The 19,361-nt window shown below is 43.2% G+C and overlaps 1 protein-coding gene across 3 annotated transcripts in view; it reads right to left on the bottom strand.

Moving 5' to 3' along the window:
- Positions 1-19,361, bottom strand: part of PHF10 (PHD finger protein 10) — a 210,379-nt gene that overhangs the window by 170,811 nt on the left and 20,207 nt on the right. For all 3 annotated transcript variants that reach the window (XM_077283267.1, XM_077283266.1, XM_077283268.1), the window contains exon 3: positions 9,526-9,656. In XM_077283267.1, coding sequence (XP_077139382.1) covers positions 9,526-9,656 — 131 coding nt within the window. The remainder of the gene's footprint in view (positions 1-9,525; positions 9,657-19,361) is intronic.

The raw sequence follows: 19,361 nt of genomic DNA, 5'->3' as shown, positions 1-19,361 counted from the left end.
ACGCAGTATATAGCAATGTGGGCACCATATCTCTGTTAAAAAAAAATATTAAAATAAAAAATAGTTATATACTCAAACTCCGGCGTCCACCGAAGTTGTCCCAAAGCGTGCGAGGCTGCCGCCAGCTTCCGTTCCCAGTGATGCATTGCGAAATTACCCAGATGACTTAGCGGTCTCATGAGACCGCTAAGTCATCTGGGTAATTTCGCAATGCATCTCTGGGAACGGAAGCTGGCGGCAGCCTCGCAGCTCGCGTGCATCGGTGGATGGCGGAGGGTGAGAATAGCACCATTTTTAATTTTTTTTAACATTATATCTTTTTACTATTGATGCTGCATGGGCAGCATCAATAGCAAAAAGTTCATCACACAGTGTTAATAGCAGCGTTAACAGACTGCATTACACCGCATTATGCCGCAGTGTAACGCAGTCGGTTTAACGGACTGCTAAAACGCTATGTGGGCAGCGGGCACTGACTAGGAGGGGAGTATGGAGGGGGCGCTGACTGCAGGGGAGTAGGGAGCATACATACAGACATACATGCCCACCAGGGCAATGGGGATACTCGGTACCGAGTCTGGTCGCTCTTAAAGGGGATGTCACGGTGGCTGCGACCCGGTCCGTGGACCTGGGCACTCAATAAAAGGGGGAAAGGTCGTTAAAGGGAATTTGGTAATAAAGTCTATTTGTGACGCCACCTGTGGTTCTCGGTCAGTGGGACCGACGCTGCTTAAAGGGGTCCTCTGGGGTGATGTTGCAGCAAGATGCTGACGCTTCCCACAGGTGAAGCGAGGTCCTCAGGGCTCCCAAGGTGTATGGCAGAGATAGTGTATGCCAATGAATAAGTGGAGGACACAGTTGTAAAGTCTTTACGTGGTTTACTGGTGGTAGTAGTCCATAGTCCAGAGTACCAGGCACAGGTAGCGGTGTGGTCTATCTGGCTTGGAGGCAAAGGTGATCCCTCTCCCAGATGAGATCCGTAAGCCTTCCTACTTGCGCTGATGTGTGAAGTCCCTGCTGCCTAAAGCTTGCTGGCAAAGTACCCTTTCCTTCCCCTGTCCTGGGACAGGTACCTGTATGGCGGGCAGCTTTAGCCATTCTACAGGATCTCTATCACGACCCGGGCTCTTCAGGTGCTGCAGGCAAATCACATACAGTTGTAAGTCCTCCGGTTCTGCTAAGTGTCCTAAAGTCCCACAAAAGCCTCGGGCTCCCGATGCCCGGTTTCCGCGCTTCGGCTCTGAGGGTGCCAGGTCACAGTTCCCCCCCCCCCCCCCCCGAGAGCTTTTCCACTCCTGTGCTTCTTCCCTCAATTGCTCCACTGCACACAACAATCCCTCGGGTTCTAGTCCTTTCCTGGAGCTGCAGCTCAGTCCTGGCTGCACGGCTCCGTAGTTTGCACTCTGCTCCAGACCTCCTTTCTCCTCAGTGTCTCGCCAACTAATCTAACTCTTCCAGACCACAACACTTAAAGCTGAGGGAAGCTCCCCTGAATCCAGGTCCTGAGCTCCCCCTTCTGGCCTGGATTCAGAATGTGTTGTGCGTAGGTGCTTACCCAGTAAAGAGAATCCTCCTTGCCTCCAAGCATGATATCGCCCTCGCCGAAAAGAAGGCAACATCACTGTAACAACCGGTTACCTGGGGTGTTACATATACACATATACCGTATTTTCCGCTTTCTAAGACACACTTTAATTTCCCCCAAATTGGGCAGAAATGGGGGTGCGTCTTACAATCGGAATAGTGAAATAAATAGGGAAAGGTGATGAAAATATTGCTTACTGAGGGGCTGGCGGCGGCTGCGGAGCAGACTTGTAGTAGGCAGGGTCACCGGTGGGGCAAGGAAGCAGGCGTGGAGTGTTGTGAACTCTATTTTTAGGCTCCCTCTAGTGGTCACAAGCGGTACTGTGTAGTGTTGTCTTCTGCAGGTTGGCTGCATCAGCTGGTTCGTTTCCTATTTAACTCACCTGGATACTCAGTTCCTTGCCTGCTATCAATGTATTCAGTGCTCTTCAGATTCCTTGTGATTACCTTGCTCCCAGCCTCTCCAAGACAAGCTAAGTTTTTGTCCGTTCATTTTTTGATTATCAGCATTCATCATGTTTCTTGTCCAGCTTGCTAAGATGTGATCTCCTCGCTTGCTGGTTGCTCTAGGGGACTGAGTTTCTCCCCCCACACCGTTAGATGGTGCGGGGGTTCTTGAAATCTCAGTGTGGATATTTTGTAAGGGTTTTTTACTGACCGCACAGACCCCTTACTATTTTCTGCTATCTAGTATTAGTGGGCCTCATTTGCTGAATCTGTTTTCACCCCTGTGTATGTGCCTTCCTCTTACCTCACCGTTATTATTTGTTGGGGGCTTCTATATCTTTGGGGATTATTTCTCTGGAGGCAAGAGAGGTCTTTCTTTCTCTCTAGGGGTAGTTAGTTCCTCAGGCTGGCTCGAGACGTCTAGGATTTTTTAGGCACGTTCACCGGCTACTTCTAGTGTGTTTGGATAGGTTCAGATTTGCGGTTAGTCCAGTTTGCCACCTCCCTAGAGCTTGTCCTATGTTTGTTACTTAGCTGGAGTAATTCGTGATCCTCAACCACTAAGGATCATAACAGTGGAGCTGGGGTTGGCGGCACGGTCATCTCCGGTGTTCGGCTGTGCGCGGGCAGCATAATGCAGGCCGGCACCATTGCACTTCCGAAATTTCCGGTTTCTAGAATGTCTACCACACAGGACAAGAAAATGGCCGCGGAACCAGAACATGTGCAGATAAAGCTCTGTTACTGAGCTCTCGATCTGCGCATGCGCTGCAGTAGTTCAGCAAGTACCGGTAGCTGGCAGCAGGGAGAATTATGTGCTCCGCTGCACACGGAGCCGTAAAGCAGAGGAGGGAGAGAAGCATGATTCTCCTCCTCCCTTGCAGGGAGAGATATTGATTGGTGGAGGGAACTGTTGCCGAGCTGTCTCCACCAATCATATCTTATCCCTGCACAATGTATAGTGTAACACTTGTTATTTACACTAGTCCGAGATCCTTGGGAAAGGTGAGAACACATTGAAGTGAAGCACAACCCCCACCATCCTTCAGAATATACTGTACCAATGGGTGTATTCTGACGGATGATGGGGGTTGCAGCCATATTTGGTGTAACAGATCCCCCATAACAGTGCGTCATCTGCAGATCCCCCTAATAATTGTGTACCTTGCAGATCCCCATAACAGTGCGTCCCACAGATCCCCATAACAGTGCGTCATCCGCAGAGTCCCCCCAATAAGTGTGTACCCTGCAGATCCCATAACAGTGCATCACCACAGATCCCCCATAACCGTGTCATCCACAGATGCTCCATAACATTGCGTCACCACAGATTCCCCGTAACAATGGGTCATCCGCAGATCCCCATAACAGTGCATCATCACAGATCCCCCATAAGTGAGTCATCAGCAGATCGCCCCAATGTGTGTACCCTGCATATCCTTCATACCAGTGACGCCACAAATCCCCATAACAGTGAGTCATCCCCAGATCCCTCCAATAAGTGTGTACCCTGCAGATCCCATAACAGTGCATCACCAGATCCCCCATAACAGTGTGTCATCCACAGATCCTCCATAAGGGTGCGTCATTCGCAGATCCCCACAATGAGCGTGTACCCTGCAGATTCCCCATAAAAGTGCATCACCACAGATCCCCATAACAGTGCCTCAGAGATCCCCATAACAGCAAGTCATCCGCAGATTCCTCATTAAGTGTGTACCCTGCAGATTCCCCATACCAGAGCGTCACCAGATCCCCCATAACAGTGTGTCATCCGCAGATCCCCATAATAGTGTCACCACAGATCCCCCATAACAGTGAGTCATCTGCAGATCCCCCTAATTGTGTACCTTGCAGATCCCCATAACAGTGCGTCACAACAGATCCCCTATACCAGTGCGTCACCACAGATCCCCATAACAGTGCGTCATCCGCAGATTCCCCCCAATAAGTGTGTACCCTGCAGATCCCATAACAGTGCATCACCACAGATCCCCCATAACAGTGCCTCACCAGAGATCCCCATAACAGCGAGTCATCCACAGATTCCTCAATAAGTGTGTACCCTGCAGATTCCCCCTACCAGAGCGTCACCACAGATCCCACATAACAGTGTGTCATCCGCAGATCCCCATAACAGTGGATCACCACAGATCGCCCATAACAATGTTTTTCATTCATCATAGGTGTAGAAAAAGACATGGGCCACACATCTAAAATCATAAGGTGATCTAGGTAATGTAACTAGGCAAAATGAAACTGAACATGAGGTTCTTAGTTTAACAAACTGATTAGACTACCCGTATTTTCCGGCATATAAGACGACTGGGCGTATAAGACGACCCCCCCAACTTTTCCAGTTAAAATATAAAATCTTCTTAAAAGTCGGGGGTCTTCTTATACGCCGTATGTCGTCTTATAGGGCCGGTGACTAATGTGCCTTTTGGGGGGGAGTGGTCCTGATGACGAAGAGGGGGCATCTCACAGGAAAGTGTGAGTAGAGTATCCCCCATTACCTCATTGTAGCTGCAGTGTGGGGTGCTGGGGAGCGGCGGCGGCCACTGCCCCACAGCACAGCACCCATGCGGCACAAAGAGGAGCAGCAGCTGCCGCCTCTCCACAGCACAGAGACCCCATGCTGCAGCTACAATGAGGTAATGGGGGATACTCCACTCACACTTTCCTGTGAGACGCCCCCTCTTCGTCATCGGGACCAATCCCCCCCACCCACCATATACACATTGGTGTCTGCACTCGGCGTACAAGACGGCACCCGGCGTATAAGACGACCCCCGACTTTTAAGAAGATTTTCAGGGGTTAAAAAGTAGTCTTATACGCCAGAAAATACAGTATATGAATCTGCTAGCACATGACGGCAAACCTATTAATGAGCAAAAATATGCTGAACCACTCTTACAGTCTCCAGCCTTGCAGCATGGGTACTGTGAGGCACCAGGTACCCACCCTGCTGGTTCATTGTCACTGTGGTGATGGTTGGCACATTACTCCACACATTTAAGGCTACAGTACGGTATTTAACATTATGGACACACAGCGATTCGCCATGACTTGGCAGTAGGCTTCATAAGCCTGATCATAATGTGTGCAACATATAAAGCGCTGTGGAATATGTTAGCGCTATATAAAAATAAAGATTATTATTATTATTATTATTATTATTATTGTAAAAACTTCTTGATCAGTTGAATACAGTACATTTTTGCCTAACTCCACTAGATCAACTTGTGATTTTTGTGCAGCCCATGTCTTTTATACAGCAATAGTACCGTATTCATTCATGCTCTCAATTGCAATGCCCCCATAACTATGAAGGACAGAGCTGACAGTTGTTTCAATACTGTATTTTGTTGCAGAAAAATACCGTACAGTTGGCTGCTGCATATTGTGCATTTTTCAAGAATGTCAAAGCAGAAAAGGCATGCATATAAAATTCCCTTTAAACTGGAGGTTATAAAATACGCTGAAGAGCATGGGAACAGAGCAGCAGAGACATTTCGGACCGCCTTCAACTGAAAAAATGATGAGAGTGGAGGAAACAGGAGGATGAACTGCAAAAAGCGGGAAAAAGCAGATCTGGTCTTCGTAGGCGTGGTGCAAAGTGGCCAGAGTTAGATGTGGACGTAAAAGAGTGGATCATAGGCCACAGAAATAATCGCCTTTCGGTCTCAACGAAAATGATCATATGTGAAGCCAAGAGGATTGCTGCTGAGAAAAGCATCAATGACTTCACTGGATCACCATCATGGTGCTTCAGATTTATGAAGAGATGTGGCCTTGCTAAGCGCACCAAAGCTAGAATAGCGCAAAAAATGACAAAAATATGAAGCTAAGATTCTGTCTTTCCACAAGTTTGTAATTGACAGCAGAAAGAAAAATGGATATGTATTAGGCCAGATTGGGAATATGGATGAAGTCCCTCTAACCTTTGATGTGCCATCCAACAGGCCTGTTGAGGCAAAGGGTGCCAAAACCCTAACGGTAAAAACTGCAGGACATGAAAAAAAAACACTACACAGTTGTGTTGTCCTGCTGGGCCGATGGCACGAAACTGCCACCGATGCGAATTTTTAAAAGAAAGAACATGCCCAAATAAGCTATCTCATGAGGAGTTGTTGTGCACGTTCACGAGAAAGGATGGATGGACGAGAACAGAATGAGATTGTGGGTTGATTGTGGTCCAAACATCCTGGAGGGCTTCTGAAAAAAAACAGCCCTGTTAGTGCTAGACCAGTTCAGGGCACATATTAGTGAAAACACAAAAAAAGTGTTTAAAGGGAATCTGTCACCCCCAAAATCGTATATAAGCTAAGCCTTCCTGAATCAGGGGCTTATCTACAGCATTCTGTAATGCTGTAGATAAGCCCCCGATGTAACCTGAAAGATGAGAAATGGATCATCAGATCGCTGCTATGTAGCTGAAAGGCAGGTGTGCTGTGAGCGCCGACCACAGGGGGGCGCTCACAGCAGGCCGGCATCAGTAACCATGGAGGTCTCAAGGACATCTATGGTTACTGTCCTAACACATCACCGACCCCCGATCATGTGACAGGGGTCGGCGATGACGTCATTTCCGGCCGCCCGGCCGGAAGCGGTAGTTAAATGCCACTGTCTGCGTTTGACAGTGGCATTTAACAGGTTAATAGCGGCGGGTGAATAGCGATTTCACCCGCCGCTATTGCGCGCACATGTCAGCTGTACAAAACAGCTGACATGTCGCGACTTTGATGTGGGCTCAGCGCCAGAGCCCACATCAAAGCAGGGGACCCGACATGCGGCGTACTATTACTGCGCATGTCGTGAAAGGGTTAATGTATGCGGTTTTTTCGCGGTTTTATTTCCGTTTTCTTCAGTCACGATGGGGGGCAGGGCGGACGTTAATGAGAAAACAATGAACTTTTTAGAGTTTAGCAAATGGCTGCAATGAAAAACAGTGAAAAATTTAAAAGGGTCTGAATACTTTCCGTAGTGTGTGTGTGTGTGTGTGTGTGTGTGTGTGTGTGTGTGTGTGTGTGTGTGTGTGTGTGTGTGTGTGTGTGTATATATATATATATATATATATATATATATATATATATATATATTTTAGCAATTTAATCATTTTTGTGACAAGTTGTATAAATCCCTTTTATATTTTTGTCCACAAGAAGGCTCAAGCTGCGGTGATATTCAGGTGCATCAATTTGTATGAGCGGAGTTGGGGGCTTACAATCTTCTCCTATGGTCTTCAATCCAGATGACGAAGGGAAAAGAAATTTCCTGGAAACGCATAGGTTACGGACACCACAGGACTTCATAGTTTCTAACTGTAACATCACGCGCTTCTCCAGCATTCTCCCACTCTGTTATCAGGGACGCTACCGGCCGAAGAACCCTGGTTGCACAGACTTAACACTTCTATTTCTTTTATTTTTGAGAGTTACTGATCATAAATACCTGCAAATACCTGTAAGTTTGAATTTCCCCAATTATTGAAGGGATTATCTGAGCATTAATTTATACATGCAATTCTTATTGATATATTTATCATTGTATTTCCCCCTTTTTTGTTTCATGTCTGTCCACTAGTTTAGCAAGACAGTATCCAATTTTTAATTTGATATTTCTAAAAGATGTGACAATCCATCCAATCCATATAGGCAAAAGAAATCAAACCACGTCCATAAGATATCCATAAGTTACGGTAAGTAGTGTGTAATAATGGGAAATTACACAGGGAAAAAGTATTAAAAACACTTACTAAAATGTAATTAATATTTCGTACACAAGTCTTTGTTGGTGAGGATAGATTCAAGGCGCTTCGTTTAGTTAGAAATTAGCATCATGCATAGTTCAGGTGTGATTTTGGCTCATTTTTCCACACAAACACTCTTCGAAATCCTGAAGTTTCCGTGGGTTCCTATGAATTTTTCAATTTAGCTCATTCCGTAAATTTTCTATTGGATTCAGGTTCGGCGATTTTGCGAGGACATTCTAGCAGCTATATTTTCTCTCTCTGGAAACAACTGAAAGTTTCTAGGGCTCATTGTCATGCTGAAATAGTGAAATGTCCACCCTGGTTTCATCATCCCAGTAGATGGTAGCAGATTTTTATCAAGACTGTCTCAATACAATTGTGCATTCATCCTCCCTTCAATTATATGAAGTATGAATGGTTAAAGACATATAGACCGAAATATATTCACTTAGAAAATTGGTGACGTGTTAGAATGTTTTTTGCAGAACCAGTTATACTTTTGAATGACACCATTCATTGTACTGGAAAACAGGAAAAAATATTCTAAATGCGGTAAATTCTGACTGTTTGGGGAACTGTATTTATGGCGTATCTTGTGTGGTAAAAATGACATGGCACAGTGTTTATCCTCTGGTAAGATCAAGGAGATTCCAAACTTGTCCAATTTTTCTTACTGTTTTAGTGGCAAAAAAAAATTCACCATTTTTTGTGGTGTTGCGGAAACATAAAAAAGACGTTTTGAATTTAATTTTTCTGCTTGCCGATTGGGTCAACTTTAAAAAAAAACATTTGACAGATTTGACTTCTCTGCAAGCAGCAATATCACTTATGGGTAATTTTTTATTATATTTCTTAGTGAAGGAAAAGAGGGCGATTTGAACTTCCCCCACAAGGTATTTATTAGTCCCCTTAGGGAACTTTAACTATTTGATTGCTTGTGCTGTATACAGCAATACCACAGTATCATTGCACATGGTAAAAATCACAGTCTCCTTTGAAACTCCGCTAAAGGCTGCTTTTCAAGTGAGCTCCCTAATGTTAAGCACGGATGACTTCAACAGACCTCCAGCTGTCTTAGCAATCCATCGGCGACCCGTGATCATGTAAAAGGAGTGTTATTTGGCAGATAGAATGACAGGTTAACAGTTCTAGGCAGAGCTTCAATCCAGTCACAGCAGCAAGATACAACCATTACCTGCCGAGAATGGGGCGAGGTCAAAACAAGTGAGAGAATGGGGCGAGGTCAAAACACTTATGTGACTCACAGGCGTCTGAATGAGGCCTAATGTAAAAAGATTAAGCAGGCTCATGTAACTTTAACCCCTTCTTGGCATTGGGATTTTCCATTTTTTGCATTTTCGGGTTTTTGCCATCCTTCACAGAGCCACATCTTTTTTATTTTTACGTCAATATGGACCAGACTCAGTCATACAAGTCTACAGGTAGCCATCAAAAAAGAAAAGCAACATCAATTGTAAAGTGTCAGACAGTTTCTCTGTTAGTTCTTAAACAGCTTCTGAACCGCTCATAGGCTTTAAAGATCTGCGCATTCCTCGTTCTACTTTATAGTGACCTTGTAAATCTAAGCCATCATTGCATAGTACAGTAGCTGCACACTGCCTAACAGCTGAACTAATAAGAACATTTAGTGTAAAGACATTACACCAGGCACAATCTTGAAAAGGTGATTATATCGGGGAAAAAAAAAACACACATTGAATGATAAAAACATTATTACCTGGATATTTACGCTTGAAAGAGGTAATACCCAAATATTCACTAACTTGCTCTTGTAACATATAGTACTCTCCTGTTTCATCTGCAGGCCATTTGTATTCAACTAGATTTTCTGCAGGGAAGTAGCTGGAGCTAATAAAAAACACACACATTTAATTGTATTATTTGTATAGACATTTTCAAAGCATTATTCTTACATAAGCATGCATGACATAATACTATTGTCACTGAGGTTTATCCAAGAGTTTCCAAGATGGCTTATCCTTAGAGAATGAATTTCAATATCAGAACGGTGGATGTACGACATCCGACACCGCCAATGATCAGCTTTGTCCATGGCCAGATCAGCACAGCTCCGCTCCCTGTGTAGTGTGCCAGGAGTTGGACTGCACCGATCTGATATTGAGGGGTTAATCATAAAAAAAAAAAAAATCACAATATAGTCCTATAAAAATATATTTGTGCTAAAATAAACTTATTTTAAAAACGGCCTCATTTTGCACATATCACGCCCCAAAGAAAGCCCCTCCACACTCTTTTTACACTGCTGCTACTTTTGGAACCGGCTATAGTCCCATTGCTCCGGAGCCATCATGTGCAGTGCTGTCTCTTTCACTGCCAGCATAGCTCTGCCTCCAACACGGACATAAAAAGGGCTGATTCATTAAAGGGAATCTGTCACCCCCAAAATCGATGGTGAGGTAAGCCCACCATCATCAGGGGCTTATCTATAGCATTCTGTAATGCTGTAGACAAGCCCCCGATGTTACCTGAAAGAGGAGAAAAAGACGTTAGATTATACTCACCCAGGGGCGGTCCCGCTGCGGTCCGGTCCGATGGACGTCTCAGGTCCGCTCCGGAGCCTCCCATCTTCATTCCATGACGTCCTCTTCTGGTGTTCACGCTGCGGCTGCGGCACAGGCTTACTTTATCTGCCCTGTTGAGGGCAGAGCAAAGTACTGCAGTGCGCAGGCGCCGGAAAGGACAGAGAGGCCCGGAGCCTGCGCACTGCAGTACTTTGCTCTGCCCTCAACAGGGCAGATAAAGTAAGCCTACGCCGCAGCGTGAACACCAGAAGAGGACATCATGGAATGAAGATGGAAGGCTCCTGACCGGACCTGAGACAACCATCGGACCCAGACCGCAGCGGGCCCGCCCCTGGGTGAGCATAATCTAATGTATTTTTCTCCTCTTTCAGGATACATCGGGGGCTTATCTACAGCATTACAGAATGCAGTAGATAAGCCCCTGATGACGGTGGGCTTACCTCACCATCGATTTTGGGGGCGACAGGTTCCCTTTAAGACTGGCGTTGTGCACACTAATCTTAAAAGAAGGAAAGTACTACAAAAAAGGAATGGAAAACATTTCTAGAGTAAGTAACAATTTGTAAGTAAGCAGGCGTAGCCAAGCCCCATCCATGCTAAGCCCATATTGGCATAGCTGTCGGGACAGGCATATAAACGCAAAATGTTGCACTATATCTGCGCAACTTCCGAGTTGTAGCTTGTTAAGGTGTTTTACAACAGAATTCTGGGGTAAAGACCTTAATGAGTCGCCCCCAAAGTGTACTCCACTTTTTGAATGCACTTTATGCATCTGTACCATGTTTGCTGCTGTAAGGGTATGTGCACACATTGCGGATTTTGCTGGGGATCTGCAGCGGACTGGCCGCTGCGGATTTGCATCAGTTTTCCATGAGTTTAAAATACCATTTAAACTATGGAAAACAAAAACCACAGTTCACATGCTGTGGAAAAAAATGCACGCAAACGTAGAGTTGTTTATTCCGCAGTAGTTTACACCTGCTCCATAATAGGAATCCGCAGGTGTAAAACCGCGGGTGGAATCCGCACAAAATCCACAAAAAAAATTGCGGTAATTTACGAAATTAGTCCGGAAAAATCAGCACCACTTTCCGCAATGTGTGCACATGGCCTATAAGTATCCTGCTTGACTGATTTTATCTTCTGCCATCTACACCAGAATATTTGCCTATCTGGTTTTAGATGAATATTAGGTGGTATCTAGCAGTGCTTACCTTTCTCTATCTCCTCAACAATGAAGCTTGTAATTACTATGCAGTGCAGAGTTGAGCTGTGTTTGATGCCTGATGCTGACAGATAAGGGATGTGTAAACTCCGCTCAGTTGATGTATATTACAGTAGATAAACCACTGCCACATGCACCAAGAATTTGATCATTTGCTTCAGACATAGGCAATAAACAGCTCAGCTTGTTTCTTAGCTCTGCACTGACTGGCTATTACAAGCATCATTGTTTTAGGCTCTGGAAGAAATGAACAAATGATGTATATATACACAGGGAGCTCTATTGATGTAAATGGTAGAAGACAAAATCGATCCGGCAGCTGACTATACTGGAGCAGAGTGTGCACAAAAATCAAAAATAAAAGGTGAACACACAGGAGCGAGGGGTCTGTAGCACTGAGAAGCTGGGATGTGTAGTCGTTTCAGCAGAGTGAACATAAGGTCACCCATTTAGCCATTCAGCAGCATCACTTGAAGTAGGTACCCAGTTTAACCCCTTTACCCCCAAGGGTGGTTTGCACGTTAATGACCGGGCCAATTTTTACAATTCTGACCACTGTCCCTTTATGAGGTTATAACTCTGGAACACTTCAACGGATCCCGGTGATTCTGACAATGTTTTCTCTTGACATACTATACCTCATGATAGTGGTAAAAATAATTTGATATGACTTCCGTCTATTTGTTTAAAAAAAAATAAATTTGGCGAAAATTTGGAAAATTTCGCAATTTTCCAACTATGAATTTTCATGCCCTTAAATCACACAGATATGTCACACAAAACACTTAATAAGCAACATTTCCCACATGTCTACTTTACATCAGCACAATTTTGGAATCAAAGTTTATTTTTGTTAGGAAGTTAAGGGTTAAAAGTTGACCAGCGATTTCTCATTTTTACAAAACTTTTTTTTTTTTTTTTTTTTTTAAGGGACCACATTACATTTAAAGTCACTGAGGGGTCTATAGAATAGAAAATACCCAAAAGTGACACCATTCTAAAAACTGCACCCCTCAAGGTGCTCAAAACCACATTCAAGAAGTTTATTAACCCTTCAGGTGCTTCACAGGAATTTTTGGATTGTTTAAAAAAAAATTGAACATTTAACTTTTTTTTCACAAAAAATTTACTTCAGATCCAATTTTTTATTTTACCAAGGGTAACAGGAGAAATTGTACCCCAAAAGTTGTTGGACATTCAGTCTCTAGTATGATTATACCCCATACATGTGGGTAAACCACTGTTTGGGTTCATGGCAGAGCTTAGAAGGGAAGGAGCGCCGTTTGACTTTTCAATGCAAAATTGGCTGCAGTTGAGATGGGATGCCATGTCGCGTTTGGAGAGCCCCTGATGTGCCTGAACAGTGCAAACCCCCCACAAGTGACACTATTTTGGAAAGTACACCCCCTAAGGAACTTATCTAGATGTGTCGTGAGCACATTAAACCCCCAGAAGTTTATAATGTAGAGCCATAAAAATAAAAAATAATTTTTTTCTCTCTAAAATGATATTTTTACCACCATTTTTTTATTTTCCCAAGGGTAACAGGAGAATTTGGACCCCAAAAGTTGTTGTGCAATTTGTCCCTAGTACGCTGATACCCCATATGTGGGGGTAAACCACTGTTTGGGCGCATGGCAGAGCTCGGAAGGGAAGGAACACCGTTTGACTGTTTCAAAGAATTGGCTGGAATTGCGATCAGATGCCATGTCACATTTGGAGAGCGCTTGATGTGCCTTAACAATGGCAACCCACCTATTCTAACTACAACCCTAACCCCAACACAACCCTAACCCGAACCCTAACCCTAACCACAAACCTAACCCTAACACGCCCGTAACCCTAATCCCAACCGTAATCCTAACTTTAGCCCCAACCCTAACGGGAAAATGGAAATACATTTTTTTTATTTTATTATTTTTCCCTAACTAAGGGAGTGATAAAGAGGGGTTTGATTTACTATTTATAGCGGGTTTTTATGATTGGCAGCTGTCACACACTGAAAGATGCTTTTTATTGCAAAAAAAGTTTTTGCATCACCACATTTTGAGACCTATAATTTTTCCATATTTTGGCCCACAGAGTCATGTGAAGTCTTGTTTTTTTGCGGGACGAGTTGACGTTTTTATTGGTACCATTTTTGGGCACATGACATCTTTGGATCGCTTTTTATTCCGATTTTGTGAGGCAGAATGAACAAAAAACAGCAATTCATGAATTTCTTTTGGGGGGGCGTTTATACCGTTACGCGTGTGGTAAAATTGATAAAGTAGTTTTATTCTTCTGGTCAGTACGATTACAGCGATACCTCTTTGATATATTTTCGTAATATTTTGGCGCTTTTATACAATAAAAACTATTTTATTAAAAAAATAATTATTTTTGCATCGCTTTATTCTGAGAGCTGTAACTTTTTTATTTTTCTGGTGATGGAGCTATATGGCGGCTTGTTTTTTTAACCAATACATTTTTATTAAATTTTCAGAAAATTTTGAACACACAAAGGGTCAAACAAAACCCACAAATACATGCAATAACAAAATACGATGGGTATCTGTACACATTCTACTTATACTCATTAAAATATGACTTCTTTACCATCCAACAGTGACATCATCACGGGAACTCCCGGGTTAAAGCATGATGACATAATCCCAATAATGGCAAACACGATAATCAAAGAGCACGTAATTGTATAAATAGCCGAGAGCATTATTCAATGATTTGGCTCTCCCAAAGGTCAAAAGTGTACTTGGTAGGTGCACTACTCCAAATAGAACATTTGAAAACCAGCGAAAGGGAATATAAACACCAAAATTATATTAAAATATAAACTTTTATTATGTTATTATATAAAAAATTTTATCAAAATCACACATGACAGAAAAAAATAAATAAAAATCCGACATGCAAAGAAGAGGAAAAAAAAACAACCGATACACTAAAGGTAGGACACAAGTCCACTATTCGACCAGGGTGAGTCAATAAGAGTACTATAATGTTAATAATCACAAGCAAGTGCTTACATCTTTTGAGCACCATTATCCCATGATATACTCTAATCTAGTGCATCCAATGACAGCACATATTAATAGGATAAAGTGTATGCTCAACCATAGTTGGTCCTGACTACCAAGTGACCTTCCTACGGCCCCTGACGCGCGTTTCGCGTGATCGCTTTCTTAAAGGGGAAGTGATAACGATGTCCTGTCCCTGCTGCACTATTTATAGAGCTCCGACACGCCAATGTAATTGGCGCATGCGCCCGTGACACCCCACACATGAAAAAGTGCACTCTGCTGGCGTCATCATGCCGCACGCATGTGGGCAGTATAACACCCAATGGTACCAGTATCCATGCGCGCGGCATGTTTAATGTATAATAATCCCAATAATGTAAGTTTCATAGGCTCAGATAAGATTTACATCTCAGTGGAAAGGGGCTGACCTCTGGCTATCCAGCCATGAATCCCATATACCCTGAATTCTCTTTTTAGCTGAGATGGAATGAGCCAACGCTAATTCATATTGGCAGTGTATATTAACTTTCTCAATCACCTGTTTTATGGATGGCGAACTTGTCCTCCTCCACCTAGCCGCCAGAGCTAAACTGGCTGCTATCAAAATATGAGAAATAAACTCTAAGCACCTGAGGTATTTTATCTATGCCAATATATAAAACTCCCATATTGGACTCCAAAACCAACTGTACCCCAAGGACCTCTCGTATTAGATTACCAATATCTACCCAAAATTGAGCTATAATCGGACACGACCACCACATGTGACCTAGTGTGCCCCTTTGCCCACAACCTCTCCAACACACCTGTAATTGGTTAGGAACAAAATGAGCTAACTGCACCGGACATTGTTACCACCTTAAGTGCACTTTTTTTTTTTTTTTTTTTTTTTTAACTTTTCCAGGTGATTTAGGCAAGATGATACTCTTTGCACCTCTCTTAAACCCTCCCTCCATGTCTCCAGGTCAAGGGATATGGTAATTTAGTATCAACAGCTGGTGCATTCAAAGCACTATATAGGATGGAAATCCCCCTAGATCCCGAGTCCGGTCTTAGAATATATCCATTAGCCCTGTGTTCCAAGGCAGTTTTGAAAAACTACAGTTCTGGTGATGTGTGGATCAGATGCCTAATTTGCAAATATTGGTAAAATATGCTTCATATACCTGGATGCCTTGAGGACAGTTGGTCAAAGGGGAGGAGATTCAGAGCATCAACCATCAAGTTCAAAAGACTTTCAACCCCCACACTGATCCAATTATGTAGACAAATGTAAGTGATATGCTGCTCAAGAGCTTTTAAAGATACATCGGTGAGAGGGATTTTTAATAACTCCGAGGCTATTTGTCCCCGATAGTCTATAGTAACCGCCATCGTCGGGAGGGATGGGGTAAACAAAGTTTTCTTAATCGTCCCACTTTCTAGTGTAAGATGGGTTGAGCCCCGACATGCATAAAATGCTTCGATCTGTAGCCACTTATGAGCATTATCTATTAGCCACCAGTCTCTTGCCCCAACAAGGATTGTCGCCCTACGATATGCAAGCAAGTTAGGGACTCCCATCCCTCCTGCATCATACGATTAATACATCAATTTTCTAGCCACCCTCGGTCTTTTATGAGCCCAAATAAAATGATTACCCATTCTTTGAAGAGACGAGAGAAATCTAATAGGAACTTTGACTGGAATACACCTACATAATATAAAATCTTAGGGAGCACCATCATTTTAAAAAAATATTGATCCTGGCTATCCATGACGTTGGAATAGATTGAAATTTGTCTAATACTAACTTGATCTCTTTCCGGAGGTTGGAGAAGTTTCTCTCTATAAGCTGTTTAGAGTGTGTAAGAACTATACCTAAATATGGGATCCCTTCATCTACCCATTTAAATGGGTACTGTATTTACATTCCAATAATCCTCGAGTCGTGGATGGAACCAAAACAGGAGAAATGATTTAGTGGCAATAAGTTTATAGTACGATACTTTAGCGAATTCTTCTAACGTGGCAACAATGGCAGGAATGGATTGGTATACAAGATAATTACATCATCTGCGTACAGTCCAATTTTGTGAACTACTGGCCCAACTCTGGAGATTTGTGCCTTCTACGTTGTTATCTCCATCGTGCTGCGTTCGTCATAAACCTAAGGGTCAGGTGACGGACGAGATGAACTCTGGTGTATCGAGGCATCCTCACAATATGTTGTTTACTGGTGAGGTCCAGAGGCCCCTCATTGAAAGGGGGTACTGTCATGATCCATTTTTGGATTTGTGACAGCTTGGTTCCACACACATTAACCCCTTCATGACCCAGCCTATTTTGGCCTTAATGACCTTGCCGTTTTTTGCAATTCTGACCAGTGTCCCTTTATGAGGTAATAACTCAGGAACGCTTCAACGGATCCTAGCGATTCTGAGACTGTTTTTTCGTGACATATTGGGCTTCATGTTAGTGGTAAATTTAGGTCGATAATTTCTGAGTTTATTTGTGAAAAAAACGGAAATTTGGCAAAAATTTTGAAAATTTTGCAATTTTCACATTTTGAATTTTTATTCTGTTAAACCAGAGAGTTATGTGACACAAAATAGTTAATAAATAACATTTCCCACATGTCTACTTTACATCAGCACAATTTTGGAAACAAATTTTTTTTTTGCTAGGAAGTTATACGGGTTAAAATTTGACCAGTGATTTCTCATTTTTACAACAAAATTTACAAAACCATTTTTTTTAGGGACCACCTCACATTTGAAGTCAGTTTGAGGGTTCTATATGGCTGAAAATACCCAAAAGTGACACCATTCTAAAAACTGCACCCCTCAAGGTGCTCAAAACCACATTCAAGAAGTTTATTAACCCTTCAGGTGTTTCACAGCAGCAGAAGCAACATGGAAGTAAAAAATGAACATTTAACTTTTTAGTCACAAAAATGATCTTTTAGCAACAATTTTTTATTTTCCCAAGGGTAAAAGGAGAAACTGGACCACGGACGTTGTTGTCCAATTTGTCCTGAGTACGCTGATACCTCATATGTGGGGGTAAACCACTGTTTGGGCGCACGGCAGGGCTCGGAAGGGAAGGAGCGCCATTTGACTTTTTGAATGAAAAATTGGCTCCAATCTTTAGCGGACACCATGTCGCGTTTGGAGAGCCCCCGTGTGCCTAAACATTGGAGCTCCCCCACAAGTGACCACATTTTGGAAACTAGACCCCCCAAGGAACTTATCTAGAAGCATAGTGAGCACTTTAAACCCCCAGGTGCTTCACAAATTGATCCGTAAAAATGAAAAAGTACTTTTTTTTTCACAAAAAAAATATTTTAGCCTCAATTTTTTCATTTTCACATGGGCAACAGGATAAAATGGATCCTAAATTTTGTTGGGCAATTTCTCCTGAGTACACCAATACCTCACATGTGGGGGTAAACCACTGTTTGGGCACATGGTAAGGCTCGGAAGGGAAGGAGCGCCATTTGACTTTTTGAATGAAAAATTATCTCCATCGTTAGCGGACACCATGTCGCGTTTGGAAAGCCCCTGTGTGCCTAAACATTGGAGCTCCTCCACAAGTGACCCCATTTTGGAAACTAGACCCCCCAAGGAACTCATCTAGAGGCATAGTGAGCACTTTAAACCCCCAGGTGCTTCACAAATTGATCCGCAAAAATGAAAAAGTACTTTTTTTTCACACAAAATTTCTTTTAGCCTCAATTCTTTCATTTTCACATGGGCAACAGGATAAAATGGTTCCTAAAATTTGTTGGGCAATTTCTCCTGAGTATGCCGATACCTCATATGTGGGGGTAAATCACTGTTTGGGTGCACGGCAAGGCTCGGAAGGGGAGGCGTGCCATTTGACTTTTTGAATGGAAAATTAGCTCCAATCGTTAGCGGACACCATGTCGCGTTTGGAGAGCCCCTGTGTGCCTAAACATGGGAGCTCCCCTACAAGTGACCCCATTTTGGAAACTAGACCCCCCAAGGAACTTATCTAGATGCATAGTGAGCACTTATAACCCCCAGGTGCTTCACAGAAGTTTATAACGCAGAGCCGTGAAAATAAAAAAATAATTTTTCTTTCCTCAAAAATGATTTTTAGCCCAGAATTTTTTATTTTCCCAAGGGTAATAGGAGAAATTGGACCCCAAATGTTGTTGTCCAGTTTGTCCTGAGTACGATGATACCCCATATGTGGGGGTAAACCACTGTTTGGGCGCATGGCAGGGCTCGGAAGGGAAGGCACGCCATTTGGCTTTTTGAATGGAAAATTAGCTCCAATCATTAGCGGACACCATGTCGCGTTTGGAGAGCCCCTGTGTGCCTAAACATTGGAGCTCCCGCACAAGTGACCCCATTTTGGAAACTAGACCTCCCAAGGAACTAATCTAGATGGGGGTTCAAAGTGCTCACCACACAAGTGCTTCACAGAAGTTTATAACGCAGAGCCATGAAAATAAAAAATAATTTTTCTTTTCTCAAAAAAGATTTTTTAGCCCACAATTTTTTATTTTCCCAAGGGTAACAGGAGAAATTGGACCCCAAAAGTTGTTGTCCAGTTTCTCCTGAGTACGCTGATACCCCATATGTGGGGGTAAACCACTGTTTTGGCACACGTCGGGGTTCGGAAGGGAAGTAGTGACGTTTTGAAATGCAGACTTTGATGGAATGCTCTGCGGGCGTCAGGTTGCGTTTGCAGAGCCCCTGATGTGCCTAAACAGTAGGAACTCCCCACAATTGACTCCATTTTGGAAACTAGACCC

Source organism: Ranitomeya variabilis, chromosome 2 (assembly GCF_051348905.1).
Source record: "Ranitomeya variabilis isolate aRanVar5 chromosome 2, aRanVar5.hap1, whole genome shotgun sequence".
Classification (NCBI taxonomy): domain Eukaryota; kingdom Metazoa; phylum Chordata; class Amphibia; order Anura; family Dendrobatidae; genus Ranitomeya; species Ranitomeya variabilis.
The sequence above is the reverse complement of the archived record's forward strand: the minus strand, read 5'-3'. Positions and strand labels throughout refer to the sequence as shown.